The 20516-nt window shown below is 45.5% G+C and overlaps 1 protein-coding gene across 10 annotated transcripts in view; it reads right to left on the minus strand.

Moving 5' to 3' along the window:
* Positions 1–20516, minus strand: part of lef1 (lymphoid enhancer-binding factor 1) — a 170031-nt gene that overhangs the window by 78435 nt on the left and 71080 nt on the right. For all 10 annotated transcript variants that reach the window (XM_078532785.1, XM_078532712.1, XM_078532555.1 and 7 more), the window contains exons 4-5: positions 9423–9555; positions 1911–2001 (exon numbers count right to left, since the gene is read on the minus strand). In XM_078532785.1, coding sequence (XP_078388911.1) covers positions 1911–2001; positions 9423–9555 — 224 coding nt within the window. The remainder of the gene's footprint in view (positions 1–1910; positions 2002–9422; positions 9556–20516) is intronic.

A 20516-nucleotide genomic window follows, 5' to 3' on the forward strand; every position in this document is an offset into this window, starting at 1 on the left:
TAGTTTTCCTCACTTCCCTCAATATTTCATTTTTCCCTTGCTCACTTTCCTCCATGTCTTTCCATCTCATTACCCTCTGTCTTCTCTCTCCCCATCATCACTCTCACATTCCTCCGCCTCACTCTCTCTATCTCTTATCTCTTATTCCCCCTCCCCACCCCCCATCTTCCTGTCTCTCTCTCTCTCTTTCTCTCTGTTTCTCCACTACAGCCTCCGTCTCTCTCACACTTGGTTTTGTTGACAAGGGGTGAGCTTGTGATCAAGAGGGGCTCCAATCAATGGAGAAACTTAGCTCCAGGCTTTACTCTCAAAATAAGAAGCATTAATTTCAGTGTCCGTGACAAAGTTACAGCCAGAATGGCTTGTTTAGCTGCACATTCAGTCATGAGTTTCAAATCCTCCTTGTATTTTAAAAACAAAGTATGAAGAACAGAAAATTACATGAAATTAAGGATCAATTACAAGCTTATTTGGTTGGAAGGAGAAATCTTTGGACTTGTTTGGATATAAAAGTGTTGGCAAAAACATTCAGAAAAAAATGATTATGATATTAAACAGGACACACAACTCAATCACAACCTGTTGCAAAATCAAACGATGAAATCACTTTGGAAAACCAAATTTTCAGACTGTATAGTCCCTCTTTGTTATCATCTGTAAAAATAAATGATTTACACTTCACTAAAGGAGGCTAATAAGAAGTCTACCTGTTAACCAGCACAGGCAATGATCACAATCAGCATGAATATATTTGATTGGGAAAATGTTTTATATCAGGGTGAGTTGTCTTCTGAGCAAAGGTTGGACAGGCTGGGTTTGTATCCCCTGGAGTTTAGAAGATTAAGAGGCGACTTGATTGAAACACATAAGATTTGAAGGGTGGATGTGGAGAGGATGTTTCCTCTTGTGGGAAAACCTAGAACTAGGGGTCACTGTTTAAAAATAAGGGGTCGCTCATTTATACCAGAGATGAAGCGAAATTTTTTCTCTCAGAGGGTTGTGAGCCTTTGGAACTCTCTTCCTCCAAAGGCGGTGGAAGCAGAGTCTTTGAATATTTTTAAGGCAGAGATAGATAGATTTTTGTTCAACAAGGGGGTGAAAAGTTATCGGGGGTAAGTGGAAATGAGGAGTTGATGTTACATTCAGATCAGCCATGATCTTATTGAACGGCAGAGCAGACTCGAGGGGCCGAGTGGCCTACTCCTGTTCTCAATTCGTATATCTGTGTGTATTGAGTCTAGTTTGGGGTGCTTGCTCTACTGTCTGAAACCTTTGTTGTCAAAGCTTCATTGTTCATCAAATAGTCAGCTTGCTGGATAAGCCACAACTTCATATGGTTAAATACTGTGACTGGTGCTTTCACACTTAACACGTCAGTGAAATGCCAACTCTGCAAATTCAAACAGATATTTTTGGCTATGCATATGTTCAGCCTTAGGTGGGATGTAGCTGCACAATTAAATGGTCAAAAATGGATACCTGAGAGTCATTTACAGCGTGTGATCAAGTGGGGCCAGAGCACAACCTAAAATTGACAGAGAACCGCACGTGCGATCAGACAGAGGACCAAACCTGGGATTGCCCATATGGCTCAGGACAAGATCAAATAGTGCAAAAGCACTGGGGAGCCTTGGCATGTCTGTTGTAATCTTGACGTTCTTGGCGACAATTGTGCCTCTTGCAGCACTACCTGGGATGCACATTGACACCAACTTGAACATTTACTTAGTGCTAATGTGAAATTACAGAATTGGTAACCCGCTACAATTTTTTTTTTCCTCCCTAAGTTAAGCAATTAAAGTCTTACAACGGTTTTCATGCAGTGTCAATTTCAAAGTCTTGAAACAGCTTAAAAAGAAAGACGGTCCTGCGGCCGTCTTGCTAAAGTTCAAAGGAAACAAAGGGCTTACCAGTTAAGAGGAGGTGTGAGCTGTCCAACAGCACCTGGAGACAGGGGATAGAAGGAGGGGATATCAGGACCTTGGGGGTGTCTGTGCATGCCTGTAGGGAGGGGAGCAGGGGTCCAGGTGAGAACATAACACAAGCATATTAGATTTCCACAAGTTATTTCAACTCAATTAAGCAAGAATAAATAGTGTGTGCATCAGACTAAGAAATAATTAGAAATTATTTTCTCAACTTTTCTTTCGAAATTGAGACCTCAATGGTATTGAGTACAATCATTATTTAACTACATTGCTTGTGTTTCAACTTAACTTGGATAGATTAAGTCATAACTTATCTTAGCAATTAAACCTGGTAAATGTTTTTCTTAATGCCTTATTTGGGAAAAGGATGATATAATATTAATAATAAAGCTGTTCCTTTGATGTTTCATCTTCAACCATGGTGAATTCATTTACCATTCCCCATTTGACAATAATCGCTGTGTACACCTGAATGAGAGGACACGAACCAATATCACTTCAGTTTTTAAGATAATTATTCTTCCCTCATGTGAAGTGCTGGGTGTGATTGGTGTCTTTGGGCTCTGCTGTTGAATCATCAATTTTTGGGATTTCAGTTCAAAGGGTCCCCTAACTCAGCGCAAGAATGAAATGTCTTGACTATTATTGGATAACCCATGAAAAGTAGTTCAGGATCTTTCAAATTAAATCTTCTCTCGACTCCTCACAATCATTTCAGCTTGTCCAATTTCTGTTTTGCTTTCAACTGTCTCACTCAAGTTATTTCAAACAAAGATCTGCCAAGTTACTTAAATGCAAACAGTAACATCGAAAGAACATTCTCAACAACCGCTCACCTTTAACCTAGTAAAACATTTCAAGGTGCTTCCTTGGCAAAAGTTGACAGCGAGTCAAAGAAGGGCAATTGGGGCAGGGGATCTAAAGCTTCTCCTTGTGGTAAAATGATTGGTAAACTTCACGTAGTGCTGTAAATTTCTTTGAAATGCACTATTGTGCCATTTATGAATGGAACTCTGCCCCCTCACCTAACCCCAACCAAAACAAAATTCACCCCGCCCCCCCCCCGAGTTTCCCTCATAGCTGGCTCAAAACGGAACCTTTGTTAAGCAGCAGCCTTGTTGCTACTCCCAATAATTAGGTGGGTCAGCACAGTACAGAGTCTTCCTCTCAGACAGTCAGCACTAAACTTCAGGGCTTGCTAGATGCCTTGCTTTAAAAGAATAGTAACTCCTAAACCATCTTTCAGTTGGCGTAGTGGTATTGTCATTGGACCCAAGGTAATGGTCAGCAGATGGTGGAATTTGAATTCAATAAATATCTGGAATTAAAAAAGTTTAATGATGACCATGAAACCATTGTCATAAAAGCCCATCTGGTTCACTAATGTCCTTTAGAGAAGGAAACCTGCTGTGCTTACCTGGTCTGGCCTACATGTGACTCCAGACACACAGAAATGTGGTTGACTCTTAAAAATGCCCTCTGAACAAGGGCAATTAGGGATGGGCAATAATGCTGGCCTAGCCAGTGATGCCCACATCCCAGAGAGCAAATTAATAAAAGCTGGAGCTCGGGATTGTGCATGGGTGTGTTTCTTGGCTGAGATGCTCATTTCTATGGGGAACAGTGATTTTAAACACACAGGATAAGACAGGATGTCTTTTAAAAGTTAATAGAATGGAATATGCTCATCAGTGACCTATCAGCAGTACAGGAAGGAAGGATATATTGACCTTGGAAGGAGTGCAGCGTAGATTCACCAGAATGGTACCTAACTCCAAGGGCTCAATTGCGTGGAGAGATTACACAAATTAGGGCTGTATTGACTGGAATTTAGGTGGTTAAGGCTGATTTGATCAAAGTTTTCAAGATAATTAAGGGGAACGGAGAGGGTAGATTGGGAGAAATAATTTCTGCTCGATGGGGAATCCAGGACTTGGGGGCATAGTTAAAAAGTTAGAGCCAGACCTTTCAGGAGTGAAATGAGTGCACTCTGATCCACACAAAGGCTGGGGCTTTCTGGCCCCGTTGTGGGTGAGGCGGGACCCCAACCAGAAGTCCATTGACTTGTGGCGGGACCGGAAGATCCTGGCTGCGGGTCGGGTGCAGAAAGTCCCGCCAAAGGGTGACAGAAGTTTGGAACCTCTTCCGCTAACTGCAAATGATGCTGGATTAATTGTCAACTTTAAAACTGAGATCGACAGAATTTTGTTGACCAAAGATATGAAGGGATGTGTTGCAAAAGTGGGAACATGGAGAGAGGTCGCAGGTCAGCCAGGATCTCAGTGATCGGAGGGACAGGCTCGAGGGGTGGAAGTGGCCTCTTCTTGTTCCTGGGTTGTAGGAGTTAAGAAGGAAACTAAAGCTGTTCTCCTCTGTACGAGTAGAATCCAAACTAGATTCTCATAGGCTTCCAATTATATTCAATTTTCTTCTTGTTAGATGTGATTTGTTAATCTTCACCAATGAGTCAGGCAGCCCATTTAAAAAAAACAAGAGTGCATCATTCTGGGTTTAAAGTTTTGGCAGACTGAAGTGTGTTCAATGGAAAAAGAAAACACTAATTCCCCTTTCCTGGCATTTGTGTCAGCTCCTATCCTTCCTATTCCCTAGAGAAACTGGAATTAAAATGTTTCACAGTTTATTTCTCTGGCTTCAAACAGAAAAAAAAACACAGAAGGCCAATGACATTGGCGTTTAAATTGTCCAATTTAACCTTTTGTTAACTATTACCGTGCTCTCCCTAAACCGCCCCCACCCACCCACCCACCCCCCCAACTCCACCACCTCCACCACCCAGATCCTGAACCAAAGTGAACAATTTCAAATTCTCAGTTTGCAGGGCATGTATTGTTTTCAGATCTCTGGACTCTGGGGTTCCCAGATGTACAGAAAGGAATACACTGTGGCTACAAAACAGTACAGGGCCAGTTGTCAGCTATCTCTCTCAAGACACAGGGTTTTCCAGCATCTGCAACTTTACAGGATCAGCAGTTAATTAAGAATCATTTTCAGCCCCTTAATGCTAACACTTGATATGATTCATTTGCCTCACGATTGTCACTCCAGCTCATGCTAAGCTCTTCATCAAGCTGATTCCTTAGGGCTTCAAGGTCAAATAGTTTTGCATGTGCAGTATTCAACATCCAAATCTATGCCGGGAGAACTCTCTCAACTGACAACCCACAAACATGAAGCCCTACAGCTTTCAGAAGTGCCTGGCAGGATTAAAACAGGGTTTTAATCCCAAATAGACCTTTGCATTCTATGGTATACCTGAAAACATCCCCTCAGGATGTCTCTGCTAACTCTGTAAAACGCAGTGTTTATTCTTGCACATTAAATTTCCCCCTCTCTGTAAAGCAGACATACACTCCCTATCGGGCAATTGCTGACACTGCATTATCATGGAGCTGGAGCTAAAGACAATTGGGATGCTCAAGTGCAACAAACACAGCTCGACTTGCGTACTCCTCACCATCCACTGAGTCAAATGACCTGGGCAGCTTTTTTAACCTTGATATAAGTAACCCAATGCTGCACAGCATTCAGATACCATGAACAAATGGTTAATCGAGATTAGAAAGAGCAGGGTTGCAATCTGGTCAATGGCCAGCTGGGGGAAAACAAACATGGTGGCTCCAGAACTAATTGAGATTAAGGGAGACATGGCTGATACTCTTTCGAGTTATCAACAGTCACAGATTGCAACTCATTTGAGTACAATCACAGTTCTTGGTTTCCGGGAGTGGGACATGAACCCACAACCCTCTGATTCAAAGGCGAGGGTGCTATGAACTGAGGCTGATGTGGCTCAACATAATTGCCTGTCACCAGCCTCTGCAATTCAAAATTGGGAGAGCAACAGCCTGACATAGTAATCCTCACGGAATCATGCTTTACAGATAATGTCCCAGACTCCGCCATCGCCATCCCTGGGTATGCCCTGTCCCACCGGCAGCACAGGCCCAGCAGATGTGGCGGCACAGTGGTATACAGTTGGGAGGGAGTTGCCCTGGGAGTCCTCAACATCAACTCCAGGCCCCATGAAGTCTCAAGGCATCAGGTCAAACATGAGCAAGGCCACCTCCTGCTGATTACCACATACCGCTCTCCCTCAGCTGATAAATCAGTGCTCGCCCATGTTGAACACCACTTGAAGGAAGCACTGAGGGTGGCAGAGGTGCAGAATGTACTCTGGGTGGGGGACTTCACTGTCCATCACCAAGAGTGGCTCGGTAGCACCACTAGTGACCGAGCTGGCCTAGTCCTGAAAGACATAGCTGCTAGGCTGGGTCTGCAGCAGATAATGAAGGAACCAACAAGAGGGAAAAACATGCTTGACCTCATCCTCACCAACCTGCCTGCCGCAGATGCATCTGTCCATGACAGTATCAGTAGGAGTGACCACCACAAAGTCATTGTGGAGACAAAGTCCCGCCTTCACATTGAGGATACCCTCCATCGTGTTGTGTGGCACTACCACCATGCTAAATGGGATAGATTTCAATCAGACCTAGCAACTCAAGACTGGACATCCATGAGGCGCTGTGGGCCATCAGCAGCAGCAGAATTGTACTCAAACACAACCTGTAACCTCATGGCCTGGCATATCCTTCACTCTAGCATTACTATCAAGCCAGTGGATAAACCCTAGTTCAATGAAGAGCGCAGGAGGGCATGCCAGGGGCAGCACCAGGCATACCTAAAAATGAGGTGTCAACCTGGTGAAGCTACATTACAGGACTGTATGCGTGTCAAACAGCATAAACAGCAAGTGATAGACAGAGTTTGACTATCCCACAACCAACGGATCAGATCTAAGCTCTGCAGTCCTGCCACATCCAGTTGTGAATAGTGGTGGACAATTAAACAACTCACTGGAGGAGGAGGCTCCACAAATATTCCCATCCTCAATGATGGAGGAGCCCGGCACATCAGTGCAAAAGATAAGGCTGAAGCATTTGCTACAATCTTCAGCCAGAAATGCCGAGTGGATGATCCATCTCGGTCTCCTCCGGAGGTCCCCAGCATCAGCCAATTCGATTCACTCCATGTGATATCAAGAAGTGGCTGAAGGCATTGGACACTGCAAATGCTACGGGCCCTGGCAATATTTCAGCAATAGTACTGAAGACTTGTGCTCCAGAAATTGCTGTGCCCCTAGCCAAGCTGTTCCAGTACAGCTACAACACTGGCATCTATCTGGCTATGTGGAAAATTGCCCAGGTGTGTCCTCCACACAAAAAGCAGGACAAATCCAACCAGTCCAATTACCGTCCCATCAGTCTACACTCGATTATCAGTAAAGTAATGGAAGGGGTCATCAACAGTGCTATCAATAACTTGCTTAGCAATAACCTGCTCACTGACACCCGACTTTGGGCTCTGCCAGGGCCACTCAGCTCCTGACCTCATTACAGCCTTGGTTCAAACATGGACAAAAGATCTGAACTCCCGAGGTGAGGTGATAGTGACTGTCCTTGACATCAAGGCCACATTTGACAGTGTGTGGCATCAAGGAGCCCTAGCGAAACTGGAGTCAATGGGAATCAGGCGGAAAACTCTCCACTGGTTGGAGTCATACCTAGCACAAAGGAAGATGGTTGTGGTTGTTGGAGGTCAGTCATCTCAGCTCCAGGACATCACTGCAGGAGTTCCTCAGAGTACTGTCCTCAGCCCAACCAGCTTCAACTGTTTCATCAATGACCCTCCTTCCATCATAAGGTTAGAAATGGGTATGTTCACTGATGATTGCACAATGTTCAGCACAATTTGTGACTCTGCAGGTACTGAAGCAGTCCATGTCCAAATGCAGCAAGACCTGGACAATATCCAGGCTTGGGCTGACAAATGACATTTGCGCCACACAAGTGCCAGGCAATGACCATCTCCAACAAGAGAGAATCCAACCATCACCCCTTCAAGTTTAATGGCAGTACCATCACTGAATCCCCCACTATCAACATCCTGGGGATTACCATTGACCAGAAACTGAACTGGACTAGCCATATAAATACTGTGGCTACAAGAGCAGGTCAGAGGCTAGGAATCATGCAATGCGTAACTCATCTCCAGACTCCCCAAAGCCTGTCCACTATCTATAAGGCACAAGTCAGGAGTGTGATGGAAAACTCCCCGCTTGCCTAGATGAGTGCAGCTCCCACAACACTCAAGAAGCTTGACACCATCCAGGACAAAGCAGCCTGCTTGATTGGCACCACATCCACAAATATTCACTCCCTCTACCAACAATGCACAGTAGCAGCAGTGTGTACCATCTACAAGATGCACTGCGGGAATTCACCAACGCTCCTTCGACAGCACCTTCTAAGCCCACTACCACAACCATCTAGAAGGACAAGGGCAGCAGATACATGGGAACACCACCACCTGGAAGTTCCCCTCCAAGTCACTCACCATCCTGACTTGGAAATATATTGCCGTTTTTTCACTGTCGTTGAGTCAAAATCCTAGAACTCCCTTCCTAACAGCACTGTGGGTGTACCTACACCACATGGATTGCAGCGGCTCAAGAAGGCAGCTCACCACCACCTTCTCAAGGGCAATTAGGGATGGGCAATAAATGCTGGCCCAGCCAGCGAAGCCCACATCCCGTGAATTAATTTAAAAAAACAAAAAAAGGCACTCCTGCTCTTTATTTCGTCTCTGTGTGCAATGAGTAAACATTCCTTCCTTTCTCTTTCAGTGGTGATAGCACTGCCTCTGTGTTTGCTCAGCTGCATCATGCACAATAGACAAGAGCGCTGTACCATTCACCTTACATTATTAAAGTGTAAACAGAGTACTGCGCCGAGGAAATAACTATATTAAGATACACTGGCTTCAGCCAGTCTGTTTCTTTGGCTATAGCTATGTCCTATAATGGATTGTGATGACTCTTTTTGTTACCGTCTCTCAGTTGATGACCAGAGCAAATCACTTTGTGTGATAATGTGAAGCTGGTGAGGGCGGGCCAGCAGTCCATTTTGCATCTCCCTGCACCTTTATTGTTGACCAGTTTTATAACTATCGCACAAAGTCAAGACCTGCACCCCCCGCCCCCACTACTTTTTAAAAAGAGAGCAAACACTCCATGAGGTGTGCACAGCTAATGTGGCATTGGCAGTGATGGACTGAATGGCCTCCTATCGATCTAGGCATTCTTTGAAGCGATAGCAAATCGCAATATTGCGGCGTTTCCTTTATTTTTCCAGTAAACGTCGCTTTTTTTTGGGGTGGGGGGGGGGGCGGGGGGGGCAAGCTCATCAAGTTTGTTATGACACTCGACCAACTATGTTACTCTCTCAAATTCATCCACAGTACGTGGTGAGGTTTGAAAATTTGGTGTGGCGTGAATTAACGTGACGCCCAGAAAATGCTCCTGTGTCGTTTAACGATCACACAGTTAGAAGATGACACATGAAAAGGACACGGCTCACATATCAATTCCTCCGCGTTCAGGTTCAGTCAGGCTATGCACAAAATGTTCCTCACCTCGTTTGGAGTTGATGTCTGTGGGGATTTGTGCGGGATGGGATCCAGGAGCGAAGTGCTCATCGCTGTAGGTGATGAGGGGCGTGAGGGGATGAACTGCATGGCATGGCTGCACCACGGGCACCTTGTTCGACTGGAAGAGATAACAAAAGAACATTTATTTTTTTTTGCTGTCAGAGCCTTTAATGTTGACTTACCGAGAATGATACAAGCTAGTGTTTACATGCAGTAGACCATGAGGTGTTGCGTGGGATAAGCAGCAACAAAGCAGAAGATGGGGCACGTCTCCCTCAGATGACGGGGTGCGACCATATCTCAAGAAGAGAAACAATAATAGGCACGTGCAGGAGTCTGTTTTACATCGCGTTGCAGTCAAAGGCAGTGAAAATCAGCCCATTCTCTCCACCAATTTGCTTCACTGACGATGACCCCCCTCTTGGTGCTCTGACCAAAGGCTTATCCAACATCAACCCCAATGGCCGCAATTTGGACCCTCTGTTCCTGGAGGATAGCCTGGGTGAATGTCTCCAAAATGTTTCCGGCCTGATGGTTGGGAAGCATTGGTTCCAGGGAAGGGGGATTTTAGTTACAAGGTTAGGTTGGAAAAGCTGGTGTTGTTCTCCTCGGAGCAAAGGGGATGAGAGAGAGATCTGACAGAGCCAGCATGATTACGGCAGGTTTGGATAAAGTGGACAGGGGAAAACTGTTCCCATTAGCTGATAGTACAAGGGCTAAGGGATACAGGCGTAAGGTTTTTTTTTTAAACACAGCGGGTGGAATGACTTGAAACTCTCTGCCCACCAGGGTGATGGAAACAGAAACAATCAATGACTTGAAAAGGAAGTTGGATGGACACTTCAAGGGAATAAACCTGTGGGGATCGAGCAGGAGAATGGGACTGGCCGGACTGCTTTGCGGAAAGGCGGCATGGACTCGAAGGGCCAAATGGCCTCCTTTTGTGCCATAAATGACTAGGAGTCCTGCAATGGCACAGCTCTTGAGGTCAACAAGCGCAGGGGTTGGCACCTCTGAACCATGTTAAGGCAGCCTCCTTGTGACAGGATTTAACATTCTCTTTGCAAAGTAACCTATTCAAAGGCTGCGCATAACTGGGATTAAAGTGTTAGGAGGGTGGGGAACAGTGGCGGAGAGCTTTGACTCTGGGTGGGGGGGGAGGGGGTTAGTGTAACACAGGGGCAGCGATTGTGCTGCCTGTTATACCCCCTCCCCATTTTCATTGCCCAAATCAAAATGACCCCCACCCACCCCTTGACTCCAAACATGTTCAAAAGTTCAAAGTTCTGTCAGAGTGGAGCAGCCACAGAAAACTGAAGCAGCAACCTGGTGAACACAAGCAGCTGGCTGTAAACCTGATCTAACCTAGCCTCGATCACACGCTCAGTAAACTGAACTGAATCTTCATGTTGCAGTAATTAAATGTCACAAATATTTTTATTATCCTGGCAAAACGAAATCATTACAATACACTTCAGGGTTTTCATCTTCGTCTATTCAATACAATTTTCCTTAAACGAAACACTTAAAAACATCCTTATTTCTCTGTTTGGCCCTGCCTAACTCTACATAGGAGAAATATTTAGCAACAAAGGGCCCCTTTTTCCCCCCGCCCCCCTGTCTACTGCATGCCGTCTCCAGGCTGTCACATTTGTACCACAGATGGGGTGAGGTCAATTTTTGATACGCTTTAAAAAGGTCAAAGTGAAGAAAGTGCGACAAGGTTCTGCCGGGAGAAGCCTTTGACCTGTGAGATTCTCAGGCACCTCCCGTCACACACCTGCCTGAGATTTGTCAGGTTTATTTTCAGAACCCTGCACAATATTAACACGTCTATCCAAAAAAAAATCCAAATATAGTCGACAACTCAAGATTCTTGAAGAGCCTATGCAACTGTGAGGACATGGGCGATTTACTGGAGCCAATTATGGGAGAGCTTCTTTTATAAGTTTACATGCACACTGCACATTATTAATCTCCCGTTCCAATGAGTCACTTTTTATTTGATCTCGGGATGAAGGGTGATGCTGGCAAGGGCGGCGATCATTGCCCATCCCTTGTGGCTCTGAGGAGGTGGAGATGCCCTTCCTCCTTGAAGACATGGTGCTGCCATGGTGTTGTTCGGTAAAGAAGAAAGAACTTGCATTTAGGTAGCGCCTTCCGTGACCTCAGGATATCCCAAAGTGGCTCACAGCTAATTCGTTACGTTTGAAGTGCAGTCAAGGTAATGTGGGAATCACAGAGCAAGGTCACACGAGCAGGAATGTGATCATGACCTTTTTCGGTGATAATGATTGAGGGAAGAGCATTGGCCATGCAACTGAGGACTCCGACTTCTCCCAAATTTTGGGGTCCAGGCCCCCACCCGCTGGTTAAACCCACCACTGACCTTTTCCTGGTGGAACTGCCAAAGAAACTCACACCTCCAAAGGTTTTATTCTGCCTGCACTTTGTGCCAAGAACAAACCAGTTCATTTTAAGCAAAGTCAATCGTTTGTAAATCTGCATGTGTAAACCATCCCAATCTGTGCCAATTAATCATAGACGAACAGTGATGGGGTAGTGAAAGGAGAAAAAACACTGGGTTCAAACAAGAAGCAGTTTGATGCTGTGATGGCCAAAAAGGCTCCCTCAGTCTTGTAGACTTACTGACCTTAACTGTTGTCAGCTGTGGCCCAGGGGGTAGCACTCTCACCTCAGAGTTAGGGGTTGTGGATTCAAGTCCCCCTCCACAGCCGTCAGCACAGAACCTAAGCAGTACTGAGGGAGCGCTACAGTGTTCAAGATGCCGTATTTTGAATGCAATGTCAAACTGTGGCCCCACCTGCTCTCTGAGGTGGACGTATAGACTCCCATGTTCTATTGCAAGGGAGTTCTCCTGATATTCTGGTCAATGCGCATCCCTCAACAACCAGCCCAAAACAGATTAAACAGCCAATCTTCTCATTTGCTCTTTGTGGGCCCTTGCTCAGCATAGATTGGCTGAAGCATTTCCTTACAGCTCCGATTCATCAGAGTTTCATTGGCTGTAAAGTAGTCTGGGACATCTGGGGTTGTGAAAGGCGATATATAAATGCAAGTTGTTGCTGTTTTACGATGTCGCGATATCACCTTTGTCACAACTACAGATAGTATAATACACTTTACGTAGGTTAAAATTTTAAAATGCCAGCAAGACTGGAAACTGGATGCATACACAACCCTGCTGTATATATTTGGAGCTACTTACATAGAAGTAGATTTAAAAGTCAATCCTTTACTTTATAGACAAAGAACGTGTGTCAGACAGATGGCTCTACTGAGCCCTATTAAGCCTAACCAAAGACACCGGATAGGAAAGCATTTAATGCTTGACTGCAGAGGCCATGTTTGACTAAATTTCTCAAGAGGAAAAATAACATTAAATACCATTGTAATGGCACCGTACTAATTAAAATGACAAGGCCTCATCAGGAAGTGATGCCATGATATTACGCACAGTCAGCCAAGGCCTTAACCTCTTGAGAGGAAGTGGGTTTTGGTCCCTGTGGAGTTTTATTTATTGTAAATCCTGTGGGTTAGGAAACTTCAAACAGGCCCGGCCTGCCTACATTACCAATAACTACAATCATTGCTCAGTAATGGCTCCTGCCAGGAGGTTAGCATCTGAAATAAGGATCCAGCCAAGAATGTGCTCCAGGTGTTAGATATCTGGCCCACTTTAACCTCTTCATCAACATTTTAAGTGTTTAGCAGTGAAAAATGGTGGTTGAACTAAAGTTACACTTGGTTGTCTGACTGGCATGAAAGGAAGATCCCGTTCGTTTATTGGTTAAGTGGGTGGGGGAGGTAGGAGATATTCCCTGGCATTGGAAGCAAAACTGGGTGGGGGTGGGCAGGAGACGAAAGCTCCTAAGAGGATGCAGGAAATCTTGTGGCCCTGTTCCTGCTCCTCATCTACCGATGCCAACTTGACAAGAGCTGGGTGGTTATAGAGTCCAAATGGGTCAGGTGGTAGATCCTAGCAACATACAAACAGGGTGCCATGATGCACATCGCGCCCACCCTGCACCCGCTCTAGCCTTGCGCCCCCCCCCTCCCCCCAAGAAGTGCTATTTTAAGATGGTACTTGACAAGTGTGTGCCTTGCATTCTCCACAAAGGGTAACCTGGAAAACCAGCCACAGAGGAACTAGATTTCATTGACTTCTCCGGGAAGGAGTGATTTTCTGAGCTCTTCAAAAACAACCCGGGCCAATGCCCCCCTGAGTTCTTCCTCACCCCGCTCTCCCTCCAGGTTCACCATCTTTCACTGCGCTGGTGAGATCTGCTAAGGGCACACATCTTCCACTGCTGGTAGACAACTTTGAACATTATATGATACATTTTCTAGGTGCATTCAATGGCTTTAGTGACAGTTTAAAAAAATATTTCCTGCACTGTAAACGTCAGTAATATGCTGTATCATTAAGCTAGGTTAGAAATCCATGATGGTGGATGGAACCAATTGGGAAAACTGTTGCAATTGTTTGAAATTTGGTATTCTTGCATTTGTCCTGATGAGTGCAAGGTGAAAAGCTTTGGCAACATGTCTCTCTTTTTGGCAATATTCAATTGGGGCAAGTAAATTGTCTGGTCAAAACACAGGTCTTGAATTGGTTCAATTTCTCTGTAATTTCTCCTGAATCGGCGAATCAGCATGAAGTTCCTTACTTGAGCCAATCAGGAAAGCGTGACACTCGATTCTCTCTGCTGCCGACCGGTTTAATATGCCAGCCTACATATCGAATGTGTGTTGCGCTGTAAGCAAGACTTTTTAATTATATAGATAGGAACTGAAAGGAGAAGTCTTGGGGCTATATGAGGCCTGGATATTTCACATGTAAATCCTAAACTTTGAGAGTCTTCCTCTAGTCAGTGGTGACATTATAAAAATTCACTCAATGTGATCTCCATTTGCAGGACACAACACAATGTGCGTATCTTGAAGTTACAGTGGGCAAAAAGTGGAATCCTTAACACGGAGATGAACAGAAGCAGCTTGCTGCAATGAGGCTATATGCAAATAACAGATATAGAGTAATCATGCATGTGATTAAACTGTATCGACTTTAATAGAAAAACCTGGTGCAGGCACTGGTGAGAGAAATCAGAAATACTGATGCCAGGTACAGAGGTTCTTCTCTCTCACTGATTGATTTGCTCGAATCATGTCTTAAGGGAAATTCAACCTGCCCAATGCTTTAATTTAGTACATCATCTCTTTGAAACCGTGTTTGGGAAGTATACAAAAATCACATAACACCAAGAGGCGCGTTACTTAAGTTGGCATTGTCAAGGGAATTATGATTGAAGGCTGCATCTTATATCACTGACACTGTAGAGAATACTGGTGTACAAAACATCATGAAAGGTACTTAACGGAACAGAGCCCCCTTCCCAATTGTAACTGACCACTGGTAAATCCAATGGAGCCCTATTTACTCGATGAATGGGATTCGCTTTGAACCCTCTTACGCAAACACACACACGCACACACGCACGCACACACACATACAGAAACACACACACGAGGGTTATCAACTCTGGTAGTCCAGGTCACATGACCGCTTGACCTCTCGTGTCCAAGTGGCCCACTCCACGCGCCCACCATTTGGTCACGTGACATGTCCATCCTCGTGGTGCACCGCCATCCCATGTCAAAGAGTAATTGTGTTGGTATAGCCTCATACACATTCTCAGGATGTCCTAAAGGGCTTCACAGCTACTGAATCACTTTTGAAACATTCTCCCTGTTATAAGGTAGGAAACACAGCAGCCAATTTGGGTACAGCAAGCTGCCAGAAACAATGAGATAGTGACTCGATATTGGGGAGAATTTTACGCCAGATTGATTTTATAGTCCTGCCGAAGCTAATGGAGCTTTGAATGGCTCACCGCATTTTACGCACCCCCCCGCCCCCCCCACAGCGACAGGGCCATATAAAATTCCACCCATTCTATTTCCCTATTGTTGGCCGCGTGATAAATATTGGCGAAGACAATGGATGGGATTGCCCTACTGGTCTTCAACATAGTGCGAGGGGACCTTTCACATCCACCTGAACAGGATATTGGTTCAACATCTCCTGCAGAAGACAGAACTTCTGACAGTGCACTCCCTCACTACAGCACTGCCGGCCTAGATTATGTGCATGTGTTCCTAGTATCCACCAATAGTCGATTCATTTCCCACCTCTCAAGTTGTGCTGTCTCTGCCACACGACGGGAGCACGGCTCTTGTCTCCTGTGTTTCTGCCAGGGCTATTCTGGAGTCAATTTGTAGAAAATAATCAACAATGCTATGACCCTGTTATGCAGCAGTCTACAACATCCCTGAGTAGTTTGCTAACTTGTCATCTGGACATGAAACTGGTATTGCAGATCACCCACCCACTTGAAAAACCATGACAAATTGGAATTTTACACAGCAGGTTAGGAATTCTATATGAGGCCAAAGGCAGACTGGAAAGAAAAGAAACAAAGGCTTACATTTATGTAGCACCTTTTATAACCACAGAACATCCCGAAGCCCTTTTCACTCAATGGAATACTTTCGAAATGTTGTAATGTAGGAATCAAAGCAGCCAACATGGGCACAGCAAGGTCCCGCAAATGGTAGTTAAATAAATGGCCAGATCAACTGCTTTAGCCATTGGCTGATGGATAACTGTTAGCATGGACACTGAGGGAAACTCCCCTGTTCTTCTTCACACGGGATCATTTACATCCACCTCTGAGGACAGACGGGAGGGGGCCTGGGTTTAATGCCTCAGCCGTACTTGAGAGAGACAAAACAAAAGGAAGAACGAGAAGGGAAACTCATCCAGACGTTCCGAATGTTTGACCAGGAGAGCCCGTGCAACCCCAGCAGAAAAGCGTCAGTCAGTGGGTCACTGGGGGACGATGACAAAAAAACTCTGTGGCTACCTACTCACTTCTGGCCGTGAGGCTAAAATAAAGGGAGCACAGTAGCAACAAGCGAGGGAGAAAGAAGCCTAAATTACATCCAGGCTTAAGAACAATAAGAAATCAGCAACAACACTGTTGTCTGTAACACACTGACAGGGCAGGAGGAATTGGTATCTAAATCCTACAAGAAATTGACTCACAAATCTCCCATCAGAGATATTCCATCAGCATTTTAAATACCAACAGCTGTTCCACCCCTACCTCCCTCTTACTGTACGTACAAATGCTTCAATGTGAAAAGCAAATTGATAGCTTGCACCCTATTAGTGTCTATCTGACCCCCTTTCCTCCCTCCAGTCACAGAGACTAGAAGCCGAACCGATGGATTTGCTGAATTAAACTATCCCCGATCTTCTCTTAATTTTACGGTTTTCAACTCAGATTTGCCTTCATGTGGGAAGGAGATAAGAAACTGCAGGATTTTAATTTAAGCTCCGGCCTTTTCTTCTCTCCTGCAGCATGGAAACAGAGAGAAGCAGCAGTGTGTGAGTGAAAGCCAGCAAGCCTGCAGAATCAGGTCAATTCCACGTTCGCAATATCACGTTTCTTCATTTCTCTTCCACATTAAAGAAAGCGCATTTTCTGAAAACTCTGCTGATCTGAAAGGACCATTTACCCACCCGGAAATAAAATCGCCACACAACTCACCAATTCAACTCTTTTTTAAAAAAAATTCATTCGTGCACTGCGGGCATTGTTGGCAAGGCCAGCGTTCGTTGCCCATCCTCAAATTTCCCTGCAGAAGGCAGCGGTGAGCCGCCTACATGAATCGCTGCAGTGGGTGTGATTAAGGTACGCTCACAGTGCTGTTAGGGAGGGAGTTCCAGGATTTTGTCCCAGTGACAGTGAGGGAACGGCGATATAGTTCCAAGTCAGAATGGTGTTGACTTAGAGGGCAACTTGCGGGTGCTGGCATTCTCAGGCGCATGCTGCCCTTGCTCTTTTAGATGGCAGAGGTCGCATGTTTGGAAGGTGCTGACGAAGGAGCCTTGGTGACTTGCTGCAGTGCATCTTGTAGTTGGTACACACTGTTGCCATGGTGCGTCGGTGGTGGAGGGAGTGAATGTTTAAGGTGGTGGATGGGTTGACGATCAAGCTAGGCTGCTTTGTCTTGGATGGTGTTGAGCTTCTTGAGGTGCACATATCCAGGCAAGTGGGGAGAATTCCATCACGCTCCTGACTTGTGCCTTGTAGACGGTGGGCAGGCTTTGGGGAGCCAGGAGGTGAGTTACTCGCTGCAGATTTCCTAGCCTCTGACCTGCTCTTGCAGCCACAGTATTTATATGGCTAGTCCAGTTCAGTTTCTGGTCAATGGTAACCCCCAGGATGTTGATGGTTGGGGTTCCAACAATGGTAATGCCATTGAATGTTAAGGGAAGACGGTCAGATTCTCTATTGATAGAGATAGTCATTGCCTGACATTTGTGTGGCGCGTATGTTACTTGCCACTTGTCAGACTGAGCTTGAATGTTGTCCAGGTCGTGCTGTGGTCAGGCATGGACTGCTTCAGTATCTGAGGAGCTTTGAATGGATCTGAACACTGTACAATCATCAGCAAACATCCCCCATTCTGACCTGATGTTGGATGGATAGTAATTTATAGAAGCAGCTGGGGATTGGGCTTAGGATACTATCCTGAGGAACTCCTGCAACAATGTCCTGGGGCTGGGTTGAATGGTTTTCAATAACCACACCATCTTCCTTTGCACTGGGTATGACTCCAACCTGTGGAGAATTTACCCCCAAATGTCTCATTGACTTCAATTTTACAAGGGCTCCTTGATGCCACACTTAGTCAAATGCTACCTTGATGTCAAGAGCAGTCACTCTCACCTCACCTCTAGAGTTCAGCTCTTTTGACAAAGGCTATAATGACATCAGGAGCTGATTGCTCCTGGTGGAACTTAAACTGTGCATCAGTGAGCAGGTTATTGCTGTGTAAGTGCCACTTGACAGCACTGTTGCAAATACCTTCCATCACTGATGCCCTGCTGATCAGGAGTAAGCTGCTGGTGCAGTAACTGCCCTGATTGGACTTGTCCTTGTTTTTGTGGACAGGACATGCCTGGGTAATTTTCAGGTCGATGCCAGTGTTGCAGCTGTACTGGAACAGTTTGGCTTGGGGTGCAGCTAGTTCTGGAGGACAAGTGTTCGGTGCTAAAGCTGGGATATTGTCAGTGCCCATAGCCTTTGCAGTATCCAGTGCACTCAGCCATTTCTAGATATCACGTGGAGTACCCGGCACTTTTGGCTGAAGATGATTGCAAACATTTCAGCCTTATCACTTGCAGTGATGTGCTAGGCTCTGCCATCATTGAGGCTGGGAATGTTTAAGGAGCATCCTCCAGTTAGTTGTTTAATTGTTCACCATCCTTCATAAATGGATGTGGCAGGTCTGTGGAGCTTTGACCTAAACTATTGGCTGTGGGATTGCTTAGCTCTCTCTCAATAGTACACTGCTTCTGCCGTTTAGCATACACGTAGTCCTGTGCTGTAGCTTCACCAGGTTGGCACACTATTTTTTAAGTACATCTGGTATTGTTCCTGGCATGCCGCTCCACACTCCTCATTGGACCAGGGTTAGTCCCATAGCTTATTGGTAGTCTTATGGGTTGAGGGATATGCTAGGCCATTGTGGTGGATTGCATTTCCGCTGCTGCTGGTTGTCCTCAGTGCCTCAAGGTGTCCAGTTTTGAGCTGCTAGATCTTTCTGAATCCATCATATTTAGCATGGTTAGGGCCACACAACACAAAGGACAGTGTTCTCAGTGTGAACGTGTGATGGTCACTCCGCTAACAGTACCATGGATATTTGCACCCACGACAGATAGATTGGTGAGGACGAGGTCAAGTATGTTTTTCCCCCTTGTTGGTTCCCTCACCACCTGCCGCAGGCCCAGTCTGGCAGATATGTCCTTCAGAGCTCGGTCAGTAGTGGTGCTACGGAGCCACTCTTGGTGATGGACATTAAAGTTCCCCATCCAGAGCACATTCTGTGCCCTTGCTGCCCTGCACTGCTGCATCCAAGTGGTGTTCAACAGTGGAGCAGTACTGATTCGTCAGCTGAGGTGGGGGGAGGTGGGGCGTTAGGTGGTAATCAGCAGGTTTCCTTGTCCATGTTTGACCTGATGCCATGAGACTTCAGAGTCCAGAGTCAATGTTGTGATTCACTGGGTCACTCCCTCTGAGTGTATAGCACTGGTGATGGAGGTGCCTGGGATGTTAGCTGAGAGTTAGTATTCGGTATGTCTATGTCAGGCTGGCGCCTGGCTAGTCTTTGGAACAGCTCTCCCAATTTTGGTCCCCAGATAATAATGAGGAGCATTATTCAGGATTGACTGGGCAGGCCGTGCCTTTCTCATGTCCAAGACTGATGGCAACTTGACCATCCAATCTTATTGTGACTATAGTTTTTCGTAGTGGCTTGGTACAACCGAGTGGCCTGCTAGGCCATTTCAGAGGCACTAAAGAGCCAATCACATTGTTGTGGGTCAGGAATCATGTCTAGGTCAGACCGGATAAAGATGGCAGAATTCTCTCCCTTAAGGGCATTAGTGAACCATTTTATGACAATTCGGTAGTTTCATGGTTATCATTACTGATACCAACTTTAGCTCATGGTGGTGTAGTGATAGACGCTAATCCAGTGGCCCAGGTTAATGCCCTGGGGACATGGGTTCAGCTGGTAGAATTTGAATTCAATTAACAAATCTGGAATTATAAAGCTAGTCATTGTACTGGCGACCATGAAACTATCATTGATTTTTGCTTTAAAAAAACAACAGTTCACTAATGTCCTTTCGGGAAGGAAAGCTGCCATCCTTAACCTGGTCAGGCCTACATGTGACTCCAGACCCACAGTAATGTGGTTAACTCTTAACTACCCTCTGAAATGGCCTAGTGAGCCTTTCAATTCAAAGGCAATTAGGGATGGGCAACAAATGCTGGCTTTGCCAATGATGCCCACATCCCATGAAAGAATAAAGGCAAGGATTCACCAGCTGCATTGATGGGATTTGAACTTGTGTCTCCAGGCTTCATGAATTACTAGTCTGGCAACATTACCACTATACCACCAGTAGAGGTGGAA

Source organism: Cetorhinus maximus, chromosome 1, assembly GCF_964194155.1.
Source record: "Cetorhinus maximus chromosome 1, sCetMax3.hap1.1, whole genome shotgun sequence".
Lineage (NCBI taxonomy): Eukaryota > Metazoa > Chordata > Chondrichthyes > Lamniformes > Cetorhinidae > Cetorhinus > Cetorhinus maximus.